Source organism: Cibotium barometz, chromosome 27, assembly GCF_041138505.1.
Source record: "Cibotium barometz isolate CiBa-2024 chromosome 27, ASM4113850v1, whole genome shotgun sequence".
NCBI lineage: Eukaryota > Viridiplantae > Streptophyta > Polypodiopsida > Cyatheales > Cibotiaceae > Cibotium > Cibotium barometz.
The window spans coordinates 20,833,461-20,856,532 of NC_141072.1; the positions used below are offsets into that span (position 1 = coordinate 20,833,461).

At 39.8% G+C, this 23,072-nt stretch overlaps 1 protein-coding gene across 12 annotated transcripts; it reads right to left on the reverse strand.

The window, feature by feature from the left end:
• Positions 1-2,798: 2,798 nt before the first annotated feature.
• On the reverse strand, positions 2,799-7,725 carry LOC147623162 (uncharacterized). 12 transcript variants are annotated; one of them, XM_086821245.1, is made up of 6 exons: positions 7,605-7,725; positions 6,242-6,434; positions 4,835-6,160; positions 4,665-4,715; positions 4,425-4,510; positions 3,640-4,185 (listed from the first exon to the last, which is right to left on the reverse strand). In XM_086821245.1, exons 1-3 carry the CDS (start codon positions 7,636-7,638, stop codon positions 5,800-5,802), a joined length of 588 nt encoding a protein of 195 aa, XP_086677371.1. In that variant the 5' UTR covers positions 7,639-7,725; the 3' UTR covers positions 3,640-4,185; positions 4,425-4,510; positions 4,665-4,715; positions 4,835-5,799. The 12 variants fall into 12 exon arrangements, with proteins under 12 accessions (XP_086677361.1, XP_086677371.1, XP_086677369.1 ...); XM_086821243.1 differs by having other exon boundaries at positions 4,661-4,715; XM_086821244.1 differs by having other exon boundaries at positions 4,665-4,737.
• Between the last annotated feature and the right edge of the window lie 15,347 nt (positions 7,726-23,072).

The following is a 23,072-nucleotide window of genomic DNA, read 5'->3' on the forward strand; positions in this document are numbered from 1 at the left end:
AGGGGAGGAGCTAGGTTGGGCTGGCTACGAGGTGGCGGGGACAGTTAAAGAGAGTGTGTTCAAAGTAGAGAGAGAAAGGAAACCAAGAAAAGCTCCCTCCACTAAGCTCGCTCATTAACAACCCCCACAAAATTATTAGAAGCACAAGGATTCTACAAAGAGAACCCCCACATTTGGGTTCTGAAGTCAAGAAAACTCGTGTTTTAGACGTCACCCTTGAATGTAAAATCCAAGTGGGTGCGGATACCGAAAGCCATGCCTCTTTGACGTCAACTCCAAAGCTTAAGCATGAATGGAGAGTAGTGGCTTCCACATTGACTCATGTGCCAACACCAGCTTTAGAAAATTCGGAAAAGCCCATGGACTCCAAGTAATACAGCTTTAGAAAATTCGGAAGAGCCCATGGACTCCAAGTAATAAGAGGAAATACCTTTCCCATGTGCAATGGCCTTACTCATCGTTGTTTCCATCCAAGAACAGCTACCCATGGTGCCAAAGCCCAAAGAGGACCATGCACACACTTTCGTGGCACCGTGAGAACACAAGCCCAGGACTCAAGATCACCCCCCCACGACTCCACAACACCTATGTGTGACATATTGCAACACCAACTCGCTAGCTCGAACTCGAAACTCAAAGCTCAATTAAGCACACCAATAAAGCCAATGGTAGTGACGTCAAGACTTTCATGGTGGATGGGCAAATGACTCTCCATCTTCACTCAGTCAGGACACATGGTAAGCTGAAACCTTAAAACCTCATTGTACATATGTACTTCCTATTAATTGTATATACATATATACTCATGAATGATTTAAAAAAACTTGAAATCCAAAACAAAACAAAAAAGATAAAAATTAAGAACACACGTACCTACGAGCATATACTGTATACACACATCCACATAAAATCGAATGTTGGGAGAAAAAACACGTGTTACCAATAGGGATCATTGACAAAACATCCTTCATGATCGTGCGTCTAGATCTACGACCATTCATCGTTGGGTTTGTTGTTAAAGATGTGTAGCAATGTCTCAAATAAATGTGAATTGCATTCCGATATAGAAGCGAGTCGAAGACATTCCACCATAAGCCGTGAGTTTAGATGGTTGATAAGGATTATGTAGAGATACCCAAGTCATTCTGATGTGTACAAGATCTTCTGACAAAAATAAACTTTCAAATGTAATAGGTTTTAAAGAGACAATAAATAGTTTACTTGTTGGTAGTTTGATTGGAATTACCATGCGTAAGTAGCCGAAAACTTTTCCAGTTTGTTAGTAAAAGCTCAAGAAATTTTTTGAGAATTTTGGGTGAATTTTAGGACACTTCTGGACTTTAAAAATGACTATTTTAGGTTTTTTTTAAATAATCATTTTGGAGACAAAGCTGTGGAATTTTTAAAAAATTTACTGGCTATGAGAAAATGATTATAGCAAAATTGGTGGTAGGTTGTGGCCATAGATTTTAAAAAAAAATTAAGGCTTGGTAGCTTATTTTAAAGCTTTAATATAAGCTTTATAAATCTCTTAGACTTTAGGCTTTTAAAATCTTTAAAGAATTAAGCTTTAAAGCTTATAAGGTAAGAAAAAACATGTTGGAGATTATATTCGACAAAATCAACGAAGTAATTTAGGAGGCGATTTGCACCATACACCGTTTAAAGAGGAAGAGCTATGAAATCAAGCTAAAAGCTTTGATAATAGTGGTTTGGGATCTTATAGTTAAAGAGAAATAAATTTGTGGTGATTGATTTGCAAGAGATAATTTTTTTAAAAACTACTTTCGAATTCTAGGTGGTTTTAAAAGATGGTTTTTCACCCTTAGTTATCTTATGGGTAAAAAGAAGCATAGGTTTTGATTATCCAATGGACGAAAACAAACCTTCCTTTGAACCTTAGTCTTTCTTTACAATTTGTAATTAAAAAATTACATTCTCTTAAATTCCAAAGCTTCTTTGTCCTTTGGTTCTTCCCACCTTCAAACTCTACAACAAATGATACCACAATAGTTAGCCCACACTTTCTCTTGGTTTATTTTAATCATATTACTTAAAATAACTTGCGAAAGTCAAAATAGTATCTACATTTACAAATATATCGACTTCTATAAAAATATCTTGCTTTATTAGACGTGCAAGCTAAACTACTAAAAAATAGATGTTAGCCTTAAACTTTATTAAGGTGTACATCTCTTATAAAATCAAATATGCACAATGCACAAGGAAGCTTTCACATGTTCGAATAAATATATACATCGATAATAAATATGAGCACCATCCAAAATAAAATAATCGCACGTGTTGTCACAAAATTAAATAGTATTCCACCGACAAGTGTCTCAAAATCTTTCTAACTACGCCATTATCCAATCCAAGGACCTGTACTCATAATAACTATGTCATTATCCAATCCAAGGACCTGTACTCATAGCAACTATATTAATCAATTAATAAATTAATTGATTAAAAATATAAATAACTATACCAAATTTATAACATCAAAACAATGTAACCCATACTCATGCATGTACGAAATCACTCGTACATACGTAAAGTAAGCTACGATCGCTCGGATTTAGGAAGCCATCCCAATCTAAACTTGTCCAAAAAGTTTCAAAAATAATGAAAAACGTGAGAATATAAAATTCCATGAATTAACTCCTCATAATAGCCACATCATTACGTAAGCTCATGTTGCCATGATATTACCCAAAAAAAAAAGTTAGCTCAACTCGCGACATCATCATGTAGGCTTACATCACCATGTCATCACGTAGACTCACGTTACCACATCATCACCTAGAAAAAAATATATTGAGAAAAAAAGTTGACTCGCGTCGTTACATTGTTGCCACATCATCACTGAAGAAAAAAGTTAGCTCACGTCTCCTTGTTATCACGCTCATGTTACCATGTCATCATCTGAAAAAAAAACAATAATAGTAATAATATAAGAAGAATAGAGAAAGAAAGAGAGAACGTTCTTAATAGAACAAAAGAGAAGAAGAGAGAAAAAGAGGTAGAGAAAGAGGACGAGAGAGGATGCATGAAAACCCCCTCTGAGAGGAGAATCGAGAAGACCACCTAACAGGAGTGAAGAGCCAGCAATGCAACCGAAGTCAGCAAAGCACTAATTCACTCAACCTAAGGTTGGCATTGTCAGGCACTCCAAATTTCACCCCCAAGCCGAGGAAGCTCAATAATGCTTTCCTTCTTTGCGCTGACATCGCCATGCTTCAAGCAAGTGGACCAAATAGTCACCAACACTTCATAAAGAGGCTCAAGAGGCATCCGGATCCCTTTGGCCATGTCTGACAAGCCACCCATAGTTTGTGGTTTACCCTTGTACCTACCAAATTAGGTGTCCTAAATTCTACCATTCTCATGGACAACCCAATATCATTCACACCTACCTTATATTGACCAGCCTCATTACACATCAACTACCGATTTCTTGTCTCAAACCATGTGTAAGAGTCAGAGAAAGTAGTCAAAAGTGTCGAAGAAAGCATCGTGTTAGAGTTTTCACCGGAGGAAGCTTCTACATGGACCTACCTTTTGCCTAATGGCCATGCACGCCACCTGCAATATATACCCGGACTATGCATGTTATAGACACACTTGACAACCACATAGACCAGAGAGTCTTTCATCGTTCCATTAACTTCTCCCAATAAAATCCTCTTTCCAACTAGGCATGTAATTATCAATAGGTTAGATGAGCTTGACCACAAAGTCCCACAACTTTATTTGCTTTGCATGTGATGAATAGATGCTAACTAGATTCCATCTCTCTATGGTATCTTCTGTAAAGATCATATAAACTTCCCAATTGAAAAGCTTGAGATTTCACTGTCTGGGATTAAGCAACTGTTTCTAGAGTTAAGGTGAGGACCTTCATTGACACGGGGAGGGAGGCGGATAGGTAGGAGCTATTTTTGGGTTAATCCAGCTGTAGAGTCTCTAAGGGAAAAGAGGCCTCTCAGATAAGAAGGGGTGGTGATCACTCCACTTAAGCCATTTTGTTCAGGGTGGTTATCACTCCACTTAAGCTCTACCGTTCTCTGTTGTCAGGCTACTATCAATCAATGAGATACCTTTGATCAATCCAGCTTCCATTCTTTTGGACCAACCAGGTGAGTAAGTGTTTGAAAAAAACCGGAGTTTTAGTGTAGGTTGCACCTGCATATTTTGAAAAATACCATCAAATTTAAAACTTGAAGGTACAAATACCTCCAGATTTTGAGAAGTTATGGAACAAAAACTCTTTTATAAATAATTTCACAATTTTTAGATAAACGTTTTCCACTTTTTGGGAGGATATTTTTTTCAAACACTCAGACCATTAGTTGCAATGGGAAACAACAGGGGAGCCAAGGAACAACCCTGTCTCTGAAGGGGGAAAGAATCAGACAAATTACCATTCACCAGCATTGGCAGATGGATGACCAAAAAGCACATTGATCCAGTATGTGAATCGGGGGCCTAGACCCATGTCCTTTAGAGACTGTAATACATAGGGCCATTCCAGCTTGTCATATGCTTTTTCAAAATCAGTTTAAAATTTCAAAATCAGCTTTGTAAAAAATGAACTATTGTCTGCCTTTTAGCACACTTCATTCCTTTCCACATAGCTATAATGACATCCAGAATATACCTGCCTTTTATGAAGCCTTCCTGCTTGTTAGGCCCAATCCATTGAGACATTTTATCTGAAAATCTCCTGGCTAGGGCCTTTAGTTCACAAACTGGCCCTAGTCATAGAACTAGATCTTCTCTAAAAGAATTTCCAGCATGTTTAGCTATAAGACAAAGAAAGGTAAGAATGCACCTCATTTTCTGTATTGTGACAGTTTCTTTTTTTGTTACTGCAGGATATGCCAGGGTTCGAAACCAGGATCCACACTTCTGCAGCCTGGGTACACCACCACTCACGGTAGACCGTAGACTCTAGAGCCCGCTGGCAAGAATGCACCTCATTAATGTTAACAGCCTGGGTACACCACCACTCACGGTAGACCTTAGAGCCCACTGGCAAGAATGCACAGCATTAATGTTGACATCAGGAAAAATTACATTATTTTGATTTAAGGTCCTAAAATGCATAAAGCACATTAAGTTTGATAATTTAAAAAAACCATTATTTTAATTTGAGGTCCTAAAATGCATAAAGCACATTAATTGCTTGCCTGGTAATTCGAGCTCAGGAAAGGACAGTGCTGACACCCCCCATGCCCTTTTCTTTCACATTGGTGGAGGGAGTTCTATATCCAGCCTAATTTGCTCTAACTTATCCTCCAAATCAGGATCAAGGCTCATTGTATTGACATATGAAAGTCTAGCCATTGTATCTGGCTCACCATGGTCGTGGAGATTAGTGCCATTCCAGCTAATAGGTCAAAGAAACACGTCAGTCTTCGGCAGATATTCTTATGTCGGAATTCAGCTGTGATTTGTAAGAAACTAAACTTACACACTCAATTACTTAAAAAACACACCACTTATAGGGTAAATAGACTGGATTAAGGAAACAGTATTACAATCACTTCCAGGACAAATTCTGTATACAAATATGGAGACAACAGAATAATTTTTTGGCCGATCACCTCCAGCTTACAGGAATGCAAGGTGTATCCTCTTTTCATCCCAGAATCTTCAATAATTTACGGAAAAAGTTTACAACCGATGTTAGACTCTGCTGTGCACATACACTAATCCAATCCTTGGATTTCAGGGGGAAAAAAGCTTCTAAGGTACAACATAAAGGTTAGCAAACCTTGTTAAATCTCAAAAGATCTACTCAGCAGCTGGCACAACAGATTCCACGACTTCCTTAACTGCCTCGGGTGCTGACGACGCCACTGAGGTAGCAGGTGCCTCCGGTTCCGGTTTCAATAGAGGCTTGGGTTCAACAGCAGCCGGTGCAGTGGCTGCTCCAATGGGCTTTGATTTTGCCCTCTGCTTTTCCAGGGCTTCTTTCATCGCTTCTTTCCTTTTGTATGTCGCAAGAAGCTTCGCATCATACCCACTCAATGCTTTGTCTTCTTGGGGCTGCTTCTTCTCATTCCCCTCTGCATTCTTCCTCTTTGCAGCATGGGCTTCTTGCATGCTGTATGATTCCATCAGCACTGCCAAAACAGTGGCAACTGCAAGAGACCTTTCCACAAAAAAATTGTTATCAGTAGAAGAATATCACCAATTCTTCAATAATCAATTCTTCAGCATAATGAAAACTTGCCTACGAGGGACTTTGCCAGTCCTCTGCTCAGGTAGGTCTAGTGCTGAATGTTGGCAAACCACTTGTAAGTTATGATGATATGGCCGGCATTGTGACATGGTACTACTATTTCCTGAACCCTGAAAAGCTAATGATATCGGGGTTCCATAGTATGCTGATAAGGTTACTGAAGCCATAGAAAACCTTGGCGTAGCTGCAGCAAGCTCAACATAAACGAAGCATGATTGAAAGTGTCAAACCAAGTAGTAGTATATATCCATACAAGACACGGCAACACGCTAACTCAACAACCCAAATGTGGCTGCACTTCTTAATCCATACAGTGTCTTGTGTCTCAACACAAATACATGGTGATGCATAAGCCAGGTTTCTAGCTATTTGAGTTATGAAGGATTAGGGAGAGAACATACAGAGGCCTTTCCTCTAAGGAAAATGAGTGAGCAGCGGGAAAGGCCAATTAAGGCAGGCCCTTGCCATCATTGTTCTTGGGAAGCCCAGCAGCCAGCCATCCATGCAGCCACGGGGAAACTGATAGGATCAGCACAAGTCAGGACTTGAGGGAACCATTCCTAGATAAGCCACTGTCTTTCTGGCAACTTTGCAGAAATGGACCACTCAGCTGGATTCAATAGTTCTGAATCATAATGGCAAACTATAGAAAGGTCATCCGGAGCCATCCTGCAGGTGGAGATGACCAGCGGAATGGCGGCACATTCTGGGCCATCGTGGAAGCTGGGAGTGGCCCGTCAGCATGCGGTAAGTCACAATTGACAGTATACAATAACTGATCGGCGTGTCCGCCATGGGCCTTATAAGAAGATGGTTGGACGATCAGCATCCATCATGAATATGAGAAGAAATAGTGAGAGAATGCGGGCATTTGGAATACTGAGCCCGGCATCCAACAACATTCCTCCGTCATCACGGGATGATGGAAGTGCATTCCATAATTGACAGAGGCAAGGGTGCTTAGGTCTGCACAACATATCGCCAGATATTGCAGAATACTTCCATCATGCAGGCCACCCTGCAGAATCAATTAACGAAAGTCCCACAGGGCAGCAGCAAGCAGGGAGGTCAAAATGTAGACAGTGAGTATGTTCTATCCCTAACTTGGACACAGGCTTAGGTCAACCTGCAATCTCCATGCGAATCCTGCAATCTCGCGCCCATTAACCTCACAAAAACCTTGAGGATGAAAGAAACCGTAGAAAAGGCAAAAACATGACACAGACCTGGAACCCTTGAAAGCTCAAAATGATAACAAGCCTTCTACATAGAAGAAAGAAACCCTAGAAAAACTGCATCGTAGCTAATGCAGGTGGAAAACTTTGCAGATGCAGATACAAGAGGAGAAGGAAACCTGTTGATGCAGCGGAACCCTTGCAGACGAGCATCACAAGCGAGGCAAATGATGTCGGATCCTTATCCACATCTCGTTTTGAGATTTTAGTTTACTTTTTTTATTTTTCAAATTTCAACCTTGTGGGGTATTTTCACACGGGTATTTTATATACTATATTTTCACATTGGGGTATTTTCATACACTATATTTTGGGCAAGCATTTTGGAGCTTTTATTCTTTTTGGATCTCAGAATGGGTACTAATGCCATTTAGGTAGCTTGGAAGACTCTACCCCCACTTTGAGAGGTTCGAGTGCCACTGTCCCCCCCGCAAGCTGCATTTTGTTTTTTTTTGGGAACATAATTATATTTATATTTATAAACTGTGCAAAAACATATACAATAGTCTACTTTAAAAGTATGTTCCTCCATGAATTCCTTCTTGGTCCAGATCTTCACATCAGGTCCATATCTTCACATTAGATCTAAGACTCAAAGATGGGTGCATTTTGTTTTTATGCATGTATATATACACATACTAGCAATAGACCTCTGCCCACACCCCACTAGGCATAAGAGCAAACCTTGAGGTTGATGAACTAGTTCAAAAGCCACTTCGAAAAAGTTGTGGTGTAACACCATGGAATATTGCACAAAATTAAAGATGGTGCAACAAATGCAAACATGGTAGATACAATAGCATGACATGGATGGTGGTCCAAGCTATTGGAAGCAGTAGTTTAAAAGGAAGGTGAAAGACGTGGCACAATGAGATGACGAAGATGCTACAACATGCACCTCAAGATGTCCTCATTAAAAGACATTCTCCTCCATGACAATCTTTATAACAAGGCCAAGACATGCAAAAATGTGTTGAATATTGCAAATTGTAGCTACCTCATCAAGTGCTTTGGTCATAATGCTAGCTAATGGTAGGTATGAAAGTATTTAGGTGTTTGTTAATTGTTTTTTTTGGATTTGTATGCTTCTAAGTTGTAATTCAAACAATGCATGAAAAATTTATGAAATGCATGAACACAATTAACTATCCCACTCTAATCCACACATAATGAAGCTTAATTCTCATGTTTTTAGAGTGGATTCCACTCTTAATCATAACTCCTAAGCTATTTCCTCGCTTAATACAATGAAATCTAAGCCTTTTGGGCTTCAGAATCATGAAAATCACCAAGAAATTAGGGTTTCAAGAGATGAAAATAGAATGCCCTAGTGCAAATAAACTTCAAATCAACAAACTAAACACATTAGAGATTCCAAAATTGTATATTTTTTGGAGTGTGACCACCTGATCAACATCGAGTATTATTGGGTAGTCCCAATAGTAGTCCCAATAGCTTGGAATGGATGGATGAATAGAGCTAAGCCCTAGGCTAGTCCGTGATAGCAGCAAGGTGCAAAATATGTTCAAGTAAAGAGCTTACCTTAGCCTTGCCAAAGCATGTGTCATTGGTCCTTGCCTTCGAGTCACAAATGCAACTTCTTAATGAGGGTGTGCTAGCTTGTCCATCATCACGTCCTCACTCTGTTGTCACACCAGAATGCTCCTTGTTGCCAATGGGGTGAAGGCAGACCTATCTTTTCTTAATGGAGATAAATAGAGATGGTCCTTCATGGTGGTGGTTCCCTCTCATAAAAAGTGAGAGAAGAAGCTAATGAAAGAGGGAAACCTACAAGCAAACCTATTCAAGTAAGCATCCATCTAACATGCATGAATCCAACAGCAAGCATGCAAGAGTAGAGAAGATGGGCATCTCACAAGTATTCTCTTGAAAGGGAATTATTGTCATGCTTATTATCAAACATGAATTATATACAAGTGTCTAGTTTTCACACTAGGCTAGCTAAACTTAAAAATGGTTTGGTCTTTATTACTAGTCTTAAGCAAGTATATATATGAAGTCCATAGACTTTCCCTGTTTGACATTAAACATAAGGTAAGGCCGCTTCATATGTTATAGCACCATCTTATAAAGGACAAGTGCTCGTTTGAGTGGGTAAAATGGCAAAGCATCTTATAGTAGGTCGGGCTCCTGGACCATGGTTTCCTTCTCCTTTGTCAAGGCTAGTGGGCAAGATGGAGTTTGATTCGTCTATTTAACAATATTTGCTAGAAGAGAAACTAGAAATACATAGTTGAATATTAATGTTTTCTCCCAATAGGAAAGTTACACTTAGCATGAACAAGGATGTTATCTCACTCCTATCCAATCTGGCAAATCTCATTCCAAGTTTTTATGAAAGAGTGTCTATGGTTGCCCAAGACATAAATCCTCTCAAGAGGGAAGCTAGAATTAGCATGAAAAGGGATATTAATATCTTAGTCTATCCAATCTTACATATTTCATTCTAAGTTTTTGTGAAAGAGTGTCTATGGTTGCTAAGACATGAATCCTTGAGCGATTCATCTTTACTACCCAACATCTTATTGCATGGTTTAAAAATGTTGATCGAAGCAGTTTGAGTTGTTATCTCTCAAACTCCTCTACGATAGTCCTTCAACCCATTGGAAGTGATTTAAGTCAAGGTTTGGTCCTAGTTTGTTCACTCTCATAAATATATATGTGATTGGTCTCCCAATTGTGAACTAGCCTTACATCTCTCTCATGTAAGGTCAAGGATCATATTGTACGATCATCTTTGTTAGGAGTCCATTAATGTATCTAGGTTGTGCACACTAATCATGAAAAAATTAAGGTAAGGTTGGTAGAATTTGACCTCTTTGCTTTTTAAAAAATTTGGTCAACATGTGGATGTGGATTCAACAACAATCCAAAAGCTGGATGATTTGAATCATGGTCGACGATCCTAAAATTTCAGTGAGCAAATAACATAGTTTTTAAGGATTTTAGATTTTTGAGGGTTTTTCTTGATGTTTTTTAAGTTTTTTTTGACATGATACTGGTGCTTAGCAATACTCCAATGCTCACGGACTTCTAGTTCACGAATTAAGGGTTGTCAAACCAAAGGTAAGAGAGTACTCTAATTGCACCATTGGACTCTATCCGACTCAAATTAAAGTAATTTTGAGCTAAAAATTTGAAACGTGAAACCCGTAGCATGAAAAATAGTTCACGACGTGAATAACATTCTGGTTCATGGTGTAAACTGTTGCCTGCTACTTCACGATGTAAACCATTGTCTGCTGTTTCACGAAGATCTGCTATTTTATGACTAGAAAAGATAATTCAGCCAGAAAACCGGGTGAAACGGTTAGAGTAGTGATTTCACCTGTTGAAACACATTCTCATGCACTTGAGGTTCGGGAAACTCATTGGAGAGATGACCTTACCCCCGATGACACTGGATCAAATCACCCAAGTTCTTCCTACCAAAAAAGTGTTGGCTCACGCCGCCCGGCGAGCACTCAATTGAGTGTTTTAGCTTGGAAGAATCTAACCACCACAGAAACAAGTAGTGAGGAATCCATGAAAGAAGGGCTAAGATTCTCTAGCCTTGGAGAGCAAGAAAAACCCTCTTCTCCTACGAGGTCCAGTGGAATATTTGATATGGCCAAGGGATTTTTTAGTCTCCAATACGGCACGGAAGATGAAGCGTAATCTATGGGCATGGGCTCGTCAACAAGCACAGGACACGGTCTAAGACCGGATTTATCAACCCAACCTTCTGGCCCCAAGAATGCTAACATAGTGAGGATTAGTGGGATGACCCCCAGGGCTAGAAGGGATAAGGAAAGCGCTGCCAAGATAGGTCAAGTCTTCTTCCCCACATCGGAGGAGATGGAAACAGACTTGAAGAGGGATGAGGTAGAGCGACAATTGTGGCTATTGAGCTTAAGAAAACAAGAGCTTGATACGTGAAGAACAAGGAAGGAACAGAGGGAAATGGAGGATTTGAACTAGTTCCGACCATGTGACAAAGAACCAAAAACATCTAGAAATGCCACTGATATCATGGGGATGGGAATAACAGAAGGAGTGATAGCAATTCTAGAACCCATCAATAAGGAACCAAGGGCTAAAGCCTTGAAACACAAGAAGAGGAGGACAATCTACCTAGGGCACCTGCAACAAGAGGTGAGGATCGCCTCTATACAAGAGAGGATATTAAGAAATCATCAATGATCCCACGTTCTTACAAAGCATGGAACTCCTTATCCTAGAAAGGCGGCCTAAGGCTGCCAACAATGAGCCAGGCAATGAGGAATTACCTAGACCCAGCCATAGACCTGGAATTGAATAGAAGATCCTATGCAAGGAGAGGACGTGGTCTAGGTAGGGGGGAGTAGCTCCTTGGAGGCCAATTATGGATCCTAATGCAGACCTAAATGTAGTCACAAGAGCGGATTTGCTAAATATGGCCACATAAATGGGCCGAGGTATGGTTAGGGAGCTAGGCACTGCCCTGGAATCCAGACCATCCTAGATGAAGCCACATATTATTTCAAAGCTTGTGCAAAAATTTTCGGGAGATGGAGACCCGATCTCCAACATGTAGAGGTCTTTTGAGTCTACTTGTGAAAGATGTGGGTTAATGAGAAATGTAACCATGATACATGATTTTTCTTTGACCCAGAAGGGAAGGCTCACCAATGGTATCCAACACTAAAACCTGAGGATAAAGTCAATTTCACTCGACTTAAAAATGTGTTCATACCGAGCTTTGCTTAAAGTGGTGATAGATGGAGTCCTGTGGCTCAGCTCCACAATATCAAGCAAAAGGAAAATAAGTCCATGCAAGATTATGTTTCTTGGCACTTGAATTCAAGAGGCAAGTTAAGGGAAAGGCTAACTGATGATCAACTATTGCCTTGCTTCCGGAGAGGAGTCCAAGATCATAAGATACATGATTATCTAGTGTTAGCCCGAGCAGCTAATCTAGATACTTGCTGCTGCAAGCTGGCAATTGAGTATGAGGACAATATGCTTGAAAGATGCCAGGGCAACTTCAGTAGTGGCAACCTCGTGAGTTTCCAATCATTAGGACACAGGAACCAAGAGCAAGCAAGTTGGCAATATGACAGTGGAAGAACTCAGTAATATCATCTTGGAGAAATTAAAGCCAAGGATGGAAGAGAAGTATCAGGAAATGCTCATCTCTACCCACGGAAAGAATTGATTTGGTGCTCAATTTGCAGACAAAATCACACGAGCATCGAATGCCCTCACTTAAGACCAAGGCAGTTACTCGATTGTGCTCACTGTCAGAGATTAGGAAACCATGACACTGCCATGTGCAGATATCCGAGGGCCTAGCCCTTAGCACAACTACCAGCACCTAGAGTACCGCTAGCCTTGCTAGCACAACTAGTGCAAACCAATGCGACTGGAGGGTAGCCAAATACCTACATACTTTCTACCAAGAGGGATGTTTCGAATGTAGGACATGTCGCCTTTGCCGCCATCTGTTCTACCCCCAGAGCCACCACATGCCAAAATCGGTTGAGGAGCCCTTGGATGAGGGAGAAATCATGTGCAAGGTAGAAGTCAATAATGACTTCTATGAGGAGCCCACAAAGATCATACCAGAGTATTATGTCTTACAGAATAGCATGCCAGTACTAGTGTTTCAAACTATGGTACAATGGAAAGGAAAAGACATAAACTCAACTATGAGAAGGGGAACCATACAATGTTTTCATTGTAATGCACCTCATCGAGTAGCGGAGTGTCCTCATAAGAACGTGGTTAATGCTAGCCAAGCTCAGCCCCCGTCACAACACAAACCAACGTGATGCCTACACTTTCATGTGTGAAGTGTGGTGTCAATCATTTGATCAAAGACTGCCCATATCGCACCAGCAGTTCCACTTGTACTTCTAACCATGCCACTATCATGACTATAAGTGTGTAGCTTGGGAATATCACATCACTGAATGTCTTGACAAGAGCGCAAGAAAAACAAGTGGACAAAGAGAAAAACCTAGGAGGTGTTATAACCTCTAAGACTGGGAGAAGGAGAAGAGTGAAAAAAGTTGGCAAGAGAGATACCATGGTCATAATTCAAGATGGATACGAAGAAGATACCATTAACACTAGATCCACCCAATCAAAGGAAGAAGGTGACCAAGTGCCGAAATAGGATGGGCATGCCCAAGAATCTGCAAGAGAGAGATCGGTAACACCTAAGGGGATTGAAGAATATCCAAATGATGTTGAAGAAGAAATAAGGAAGCTTGAAGAAGCTAAGGCCCTAGTTGAGAGTGTCAACGCAATCATGAAGCCAAGTTAAGGGCTAACCAAGCTAGGGATACAGTGTATCCAAGAACTGAACTGTTAAAGGAAAGGAGATTCCTACTCCAATCCCAAAAGAGTCTGAGGAAGGGACTCAAAGTGACCTCATGGTAAAAATGTTTGAGGAAGCAGAACAAGATTTGTCAATCCATTCATTCCTTAGGATTCACTTGCCAAGGAACCTAGAGACATAGGAAGTCTCGCAACCATACTATCCACAACTATGGAAATGCCACTAGGACTATTGCTATGTAACACGTCAGCATTGTGGGTAGATGTCAAGGACTGGGTAGAAGGACGATTGAACCCAATGTCCACTACAGAGGGGAGCCAGTCACCTCTGGGCTGAGAAAAACCTAGTGCATGAGGAAGAAGGAACACCCAGATTCGTCAAAATACCTATAAACCGATTGGGCCGATATTATGAGAGTGATGATACAAATGCCACAATTCCAATCCAACACAATGGGTACCAAGCACTGGCAATCCTGCATGTAGGCGTGGGTGTGAGCATTATTACCAAACAATGTTGAGAAAACTAGGAAAAAACAGAATTGGAAAGGGTAGATCTAATCGTCAAGATGGCAGATGGAACATCCTTAAGACCAATGGGGCTGTTGAAAAACGTTAAGCTTAAGGTCTTTTCGTTCACTACCATCATACATTTGTTTTAATGGACTTTCAACACCAGATAGATTCATATGACATTATCTTGGGTAGACCCTTCATGAGGGAAGCCAAATTGGTGCATGATTGGGTGTTAGATCACGTGTATGTTCGAAAGGATTCACAAATTCTGAAAATCAATCTGCATATGTGGAAGGTACACCCAATGGAAGTGCAATTGTTTGGAAATTATTCGGTCACCACACAGAGCGAACCACATCCTTACAAGTTTGCTAACCAGTTGAGGAGAATTCACGGGAAGAGGAAGAGGCCGCAATGTATGCGTCGCTTCCACCTCCGGATTTTAACGAAAATTGGATGCACGTGCTTGCTACTACAGATGTGTTGCCCCCCAGTATGTTGAATCAGGAAACATTCCTACCACCTCAATGCACATGGTGGATGTGTAACCAAGAGAAGAGGAAACCAAGGATGAAGCCTCCAACATAGAGGGGTCTGGGTCGCAAAGCCGCAGCACCTAACGCCTCAGAAGATGGCGTAAAAAAAGAGGTATATTGCTCGATGAAATGCCCTACTACAAAGTAAATCCACAGATGCCCAATGGCTAAAATATCTCAAGGTCACTAACATGTACGAGGAGTTTTCTAAGAATTGGGGTGAGGAGTTGAGTAAGATAATGCTAGAAGGAAAACGAGAGAAAAAGGCTATGCCGCCACAAGAGCCGGAAATGCCTAAACTCACTAAGGCAGAACATAGAAAACAAAATAAGGCTTTGGCTGAAGCCAAGTACGTGAGGTAAAGAAGGCGATGGCTCAGATGAAATATGAGGAGGATGACAAGCCAGACCTGTTCTCAGTGCCAGACCATTTTAAAAAATACGCCATTGATGAACGAAAGGTGGTCCAATTGATGGCTAAAAGAGTAAAGGAAGATGACCAATCAACCTCTTATATAACGGTCCAACTGAAGTTAAGGCGGTTTATATTGTAGAGCCAAGGGAGATGTAAGATTCCTCCCCAGCCCCTCAAGATGTCCAGTTTCTCCCCCTGTAATCAATCCCCTTTTTAGAATAATAACAGATCTTGTTTCTATCTATTTTAACCTGGAGAGAGAAAATGTCTAGAGGGAGGTAATTCAAAATTGAGATATTTTTGGATATAAAAATCCTCCTAGTGTCTAAAATAATTTCCCTTGAAACAGAAATTCAAAAAGAACTTTCCAATGTGCAATTGGAATTAATTAAAAGTAGGTATAAAGGACCTTAGCCTAAGGGTCCAGATTTTTAGAAATTTTTGAATTATGCTCCAATTAAGGTTCCTATGGACAAATAAGCTTAATCCAAATGTAGGGAGGAGATAAATTGAAGAATAAAAGAAAATCCCCCAAAAATGAGTAAATGCTCACATAAGATGAAGAGTTGACTAAGGACAAAGGTTTATTAGTTAAAAAAGAAGAGATATTTAGAGAAAATGATGCATTTTTGACACCTCAATGTGGGGATCTCCCCTCATGAAGGAGGCGCCTATTTCACATGTAAGGAGGAGTTTTAAACTAAAAAATAATGAGATTTTTATCTCTCCTCTCTCCTGTTTCAACTAGATCCAAAAGGTAAGCTAAATGACCCAAAAATGGTCAAAAATTGACCAAATTGATATGGAAAATTCTAGAATCAGTTTGCTTGGTTAGAGGCTCACTTTTTCCTATAAATAGAAGCCTTTCCCTTTGTAAAAGGTTAATAGTGTTTATGCACTGTTACTCTACTCCTACCTAGAGCCAATTACATTGAATTTTCTTGATAATTCAATTGTTTTTTACTTAATCCTCTCCAAAGAAATTGGTGGCCACTCTTGATCCAAACAAGAGTAGAACCCTCAATCCCTCGAGCCAAAGGAAAGCTTACAAACTCCATGTAAGCTAAAATTTCTACTTTTTAATTTCAAATCTATGGTTTTCTGGTTTTCTTGTTTTTTATAGTTGATTAAAGTAAATTCTAATGCTATGCCTTGATGAAAAGGCCATCCCCTTCTCTTCTTTACAATTCAACCTTTCTTTATCCTAAAATGATTAACAAATAGATTGATTAAACTTTTCTTATTGTTTACTCTCTTGGAAATAGAAAATTGTGTAGATTAGAGTCCTTTATATCTAATTGGGGTTAATTTAAATTGAAAATTGAATGTTAAAAATTGAGAAATGGTCAACCATACAAAGGAGGTTATGGTAAAATTTTCTTGAATTTTGTGGAAAAGAAAGTTTGTTTTTATGGTATTCTAAAAGAGTAATTCCCACCATTTGTGCATTCTAAAAGAAATATTCTAATTTACTCCATGTACATATTCACCTATGAATATGCATGGATATCACTGATATTAATTATTAAAATTAATTTCTATGCATAGAAAGATGCATGATGGAAATATTTTTATTATGAAAGTGTTGTTTTCATTGAATTTAATTTCTATGCATAGAAAGATGCATAATGGAAATATTTTTATTATGAAAGTGTTGTTTTCATTGAATTTAATTTCTATGCATAGAAAGATGCATAATGGAAATATTTTTATTATGAAAGTGTTGTTTTCATTGAATTTAATTTCTATGCATAGAAAGATGAATAATGGAAAAATTTTTATTATAAAAGTGTTATTCTCATTAAAATTGATTTTAAGCATAGAAAGATGCATAAAGGATTTATTTTTATTTCAAAAGTGTTATTCTCATTAAAGTTGATTTTTATGTATAAATAGATGCATAAACAAATTTTATATCAAAATTAGAATTCTCTTAAATTCTATGAAATGATGTGAATCAGATAGATGTGAATGAAGGGATGGATTGATGTGGTGTGAATAGAGGTGATGAGATGTGAGGTGAATAGATGTGATGAGATGTGTGATGTGAATCAAATAGATGTGAATGAAGGGATGGATTGATGTGATGTGAATCAAATAGATGTGAATGAAGGGATGGATTGATGTGATGTGAATAGAGGTGTGAGATGTGAGGTGAATGGATGTGATGAGATGTGTGATGTGAATCAGATAGATGTGAACAAAGGGATGGATAGATGTGATGTGAATAGAGGTGATGTGAATAGAGGTGATGAGATGTGAATAGAGATGATGAGATGTGAGGTGAATAGATGTGATGAGATGTGTGATGTGAATCAAATAGATGTGCATGAATGGATGGATGGATGTGATGTGAATAGAGGTGATGAGACGTGAGGTGAATAGATGTGATGAGATGTGATGTGAATCAGATAGATTTGCATGAATGGATGGATGAATGTGATGTGAATAGAGGTGATGAGACGTGAGGTGAATAGATGTGATGTGAATCAGATAGATGTGAATAAATGGATGAGATGCGATGTCATGTGAATCAGGATGTAAATGAATGATATGGGATGTGAGTGGATGTATATGAAAGAATAGATGTGGATGTATGTGAAAGAATGGATATAGATGTGTATGTGAAAGAATGTGATGTGATGTAAAGAGATGTGATGTGACATGAATATATGTGGATGTGAAGTGATAGATATGAATGAAAGGATAGATGTGAGAAGTCGTACATGTGAACGATTGGATGGATGTGGATGAATGAGATGAGATGTGTATGAATGAGATATGATGTGGATGAAGTGATGTGATATAATGTGGATAGAATGTATGTGATAGGATGGCTACGAGAATGTATGTGGTGGATATGAACGAATGAATGTGATGGATATGAATGAATGTGATGTAATGTAAATAGAGATAGATGTGATGTGTGATGTGAACGTATATAATGCGGTGAGATGTGGATATGGGTAGATGCGAGTGAATGAGATCTGATGTGGATAAATGACAAAAGATATGATGAGATGGAAAATTATGTGATGAGAATGGGAATACATATGAAATAAATGAGAACTGATGTGGAACAATATGGAAAGATGAGAGTTCGTTATAGAAACTGTATTTATGATATGTTTTTAAATGACTGTTTTATGTCAAGAATGCTGGGGAAGCATTTTGACCATCTTGTGAATGAGGTCGTGGAGACCTAATCTGATAAAGTTGCAATAGCTAATGGAGAGTCAATGGAGGACGTCTCACGTAGCAAGGTTAGCCGAGGTCTTGACCAGCCTCGGTTTGATTAAAGTGGTGAGCTTCTAGTATGGTGGATGAGGGACCAAGGAAGCGGCCTATGAGTGAAGCGCTAGGTCACCTGCGAAGGATCCTAGAGGGTGCTGACCATACGTTGCTCGGGCACTGGGTTATCGAAGATACCCACACGTGCGTCGTGGAAGATATTGGAACAAGGAGTAAGAGTTGTTTTCTGAATTTGGGCATGGATCTGGTTGATTGACCTTGCTGGTCCTCACAAACGGATGAGTCCACGGCTCTTTTATATGGATCTGTTGGTTGATCTTGCTGATCTTCAACGGGGATTCCATTTTGATTTTTATAAGTGAAAATATTACCGGTTACTACTATGAGCTAGGAACTATCGAAAAGGCCTTGAGTGAACAGGTGGTGAGCATTCTGGTTGCCAATGATGCCATACGTACACCGATGAAGGGAAAATTAGAAATTAGGATTCAACCGGATATTTTGGAGGCTTATGATCAGTGACACTATAGTTTCATTAAATGATTGTTGTAAAGACAGCTGAATCTGTGAAAAAGGCAATTTCATATCGGGTGTGTGAGTGGTGTGACTAGTTTTAAGTTTGCATGAATATCTGGCCGCCAGGGGGCTTGGAAACTCTTTCTCTGGTACCCAGGACAAAACCTAACCAAATTCTTAATTGGATCCCATCACTACAGTGGTTGGGCAGTTGGCTAACCCATGGGATTGGATGGGGTTAGGCTGGACTGATGGATCCCTAAATTGAGACTCAATTCTATTATGGTACGATAGATGAAGTAACTCTCGGACAAAAATTGTTCTATGGAAAAGAATCAACGGCTGTGCCTCTCAATGAGGAAAAAAGCGTTGGTCTCTATGATCCAAGTGCAATCTTTTCCCTGATCTGACTATGGGACTTACGAGTTCGGTCAGATTAGTTCAGTTAGTTAAGGCTTTTGACTACGTTAGAGAAAAATTATCCTAGAGGAATCGCCCGTGCTTTCCGGGCAAGGAAAGTTTTTTCGGGTTCGGTTTTGGAAGAACCGATGGATTAGTCTCTTGTCCGAATATTTGTGGGCAAGGCCCCGAGTGAGGGACCCTGCCCCGTGCAAGAAGTGCTACTTCCGCTGCTAGCATCCCTAAATTCGTTACGCAGTGGAGACAGGGAACTTTCAGGAGAGGAGGAAACCAAACCAAGTCTTATGACGGCCCAGCAGACGTTAAGGAGGTTGATATTGCAGAGCCAAGGGAGGATGCCAAAACCTGTCTACATTGCTAAAGACTTAACTGTGGGCTGAAGAAGAAGAGCTCATTGCTCTCTTAAAAGAATTCAAGGAATATTTTGCTTGGAAATACATGGAAATGAAGGGTGTACCACCCGAGGTGGTTCAATACACTATCTCGATCATGGAAGGATCGAGACCATCTAAGCAAAAATCGTACCAGATGAATCTGAAATATGCGACAATTGTAAAGGAGAAAATTGATAAACTCATTGTTGTAGATTTCATCTATGAAATCGAGAACTGTCAAAGAAAAATGAAAAATTGAGAGTCTGTGTTTATCTCAAAAAGGTCAATGCAGCTATCAGGAAAGACCACTACCCACTACTATATATAGAACATGTATTAGAAAAACGGGTAGCAGGTGAAGAAGCCAACTTCTTAGACGGGTTTTCAAGCTATAATCAAGTGTCCATAGCAACATAATACTAGCACAAGATAGCCTTCAACATGATGTGGGGAATATATGCTTAAGATTATGCCTTTTGGCCTCACCAATGCCCTAGCAACTTTCCAATGACTAATGTGCACGGCCTTCAAGGACTACTTGCAAAAGTGGCTGTAGGTATTCATTGACGATATGTGTGCACACTCATGTTGGACTGAGCCCTTGGCTTGCTTGAGGAAGGTATTTGAAAAATGTCGATTGTATCGTATATCCTTAAACCCTTTAAAGTGTTAATTCTAGGTTAAGCATGGTGTAATCTTAGGGCACAGTACGTCTAAAAATCAAGGTAAATTTGATCTTGGAATTACCCCCACCAACCAACTACAAAGGTGTATAGCGGTTTATGGGCCACGTTGGGTATTATCGACGCTTCATCATATTCTATGATAAAATTGTCAGGTCATTGTATAAACTACTCATTGTCTTTGAATGGACTGAGGAAAGCCAAGAGGCATATGATAAGTTGAAGAATGCACTGGCTCGTGCACCAATCCTGAGACCACCCGCCGGCTGGCATCTTGTATTCCACGTGCACATCGATGTATCAAACTTCTCTATAAGATATGCATTGGTGCAACCTGGGGAATTAAAATTGGATTACCTAGTTTTATTTGCCAGTCATTAATTGAATAATGTAGAGGTAAACTACACTACCACGGAGCATGAGTGAAGGGTTGTCCATGGTTTATGCTGTAAAGAAATACAGATATTACCTGCTCGCACCAATATATTTGTATTCTTTGTGGACCATCAGGCCATATTATATCTGGTGAATAAGCCTTACACCACAGGAAGAATCACAAGATGGTTGCTTCTACTCCTGGAATTCGACTTTACGATCATGGTGAAAAGGAACACAACATGTTTTGGACCATATGTCTAGAATCCCTAATGGAGAAATGCCAAACAGACATTGATGATGACCTTTCGAATTCTTGTCTATTCAAACTTGACATGGTGCCTGAGTGGAGTGAGGAAATATTCGACTCTCTAGCTTCTGGGTTCCCACAAGATTGACCCTTGAATAAAGATAAGATGTGGCGGCTTATTAAGCTAGCCGCACCTTATCAATTGATTGTTGGAGAATAATTAAGCTAGGGAAGGACGATATCCTTAGAAAATGTGTGTGAGAAAGAGTTTGTCATGATCTTAGAAGAAGCACATGCACGAATAGTCAGAGGACATTTTGCGGGAGAAGTTACATCTCGCAAAATACTTCAAGCAGGACTATGGTGGCCTATGTTATTCGGGGCATATCGTACTTCAAGGTAGCTATGGGACACTCCATTCCATCTAGCTTATGGCATTGATGTGGTAATGCCTATGGAATTTTTAGTTTCCAACCCTACAAATTTCTGTACAAGAAAGGCTCACTGAGAATGCATTATTCGAAAGGTTAGTTGACTTGGAAAAACTCGATGAAACCTGGCTGATTGCCTCGCATGGGCTTATGGTCAAAAAACTACACAGAAAACACTGGTTTGACCATAACTTGAAACACAAAGAACTGGAAATGAGGGACCTCATCCTCATGTATGGTGTGGGAAGCACCAAGAAAAATAAAGTAAAATACAGAGGGTTAGGGCCTTTTAGAGTGTCCAAAATCACCCCTCAAGGGTCAATCTAAATTGAAACTATAGAAGGGGTAGAAATGGAAGGGTATATCAACGAAAGAAAACTCAAGAAATATTATGGACCCCTGACCTAGGAAATGCTCACACAAGAGCATCTCCTAGAACAAAAAGTAACCTCCAAGAATTTATGAAAACTAACAAGCCCAGCTTCCCGCCCCCAAGTTTCGGAGAGGGTCAAGAAGAAACACAAGGAACCTCCTCATCTTTCACTTATCCAGTGTTCTCTTCCATTGCCAGTAAGTTATTAAAACCCTTTCCTAATGTATCTCCAGCTAACAAAACTAAGGTAGACTGCATCTTCTCTCGCTCCTCTTCTATCCCCATTGATTTTCCCACTAACACTCTCGCCCTCGAGGAGATGTCAGCACCAACTCTATCTCCACCATGGCCGATTGATGAGGTAGGTGACCATCACCCCCAAGATGAAATCCCCGCTAACACAATGAGTGGATCCCTTATTCATGCCACTCAAAATGTGTCGGACGCCACTAAAATTCCACAAGGAAAAGAAATGGGATTCTCATGTCTGCTACAACTTCTCGCACTTCTCCTGCCATCCACATTCCAAGATATAACAAGTCAAAGATAGCAATTGCTCACATGGATACGAGCTTGGAACATAATTCCACATCCAAATATAATAACTGCCATGAGATTCATGAAGTTGATCGTCATTGTCTCATCAATCAACCAAAAGAAAGGCATGATGGATTTGAGGTGGAGCAGCTTTTCTTTGACATGAGCAGCAAACTGAAAGAGGCATGATGCTTTACTATTATCGCCTAAGGTGTCTTCCAGGATACATGCATGTCACGTTCGAAGACATGGTCGGCACTGTATTCTAGACGTCCCACTCAACATTCTGAAGAACCCTTAAAAAGCTTTAGCCCCATCGCAACTTCTATAGACACGAGTTTGGCAACCAAGTCTTTCAACCTAGGTAAAGGTTGTGAGGACAGAACCTACATCAAGCAGGGGGGGATGTTAATCCCATTTTGGATTAACAAAGATGCTCCTCCAATTGAGGATATTAATAAGTGTCAGGCAAAGGCACTATAAAAGTTATACATTTTGAGATATTGGCCACCCAAGGCGTTAGTTAATAAGTTTTAGGCGCCCAAGTGTGAATAAGGGCCAATTATATAAAAGGGTAATTCTCATA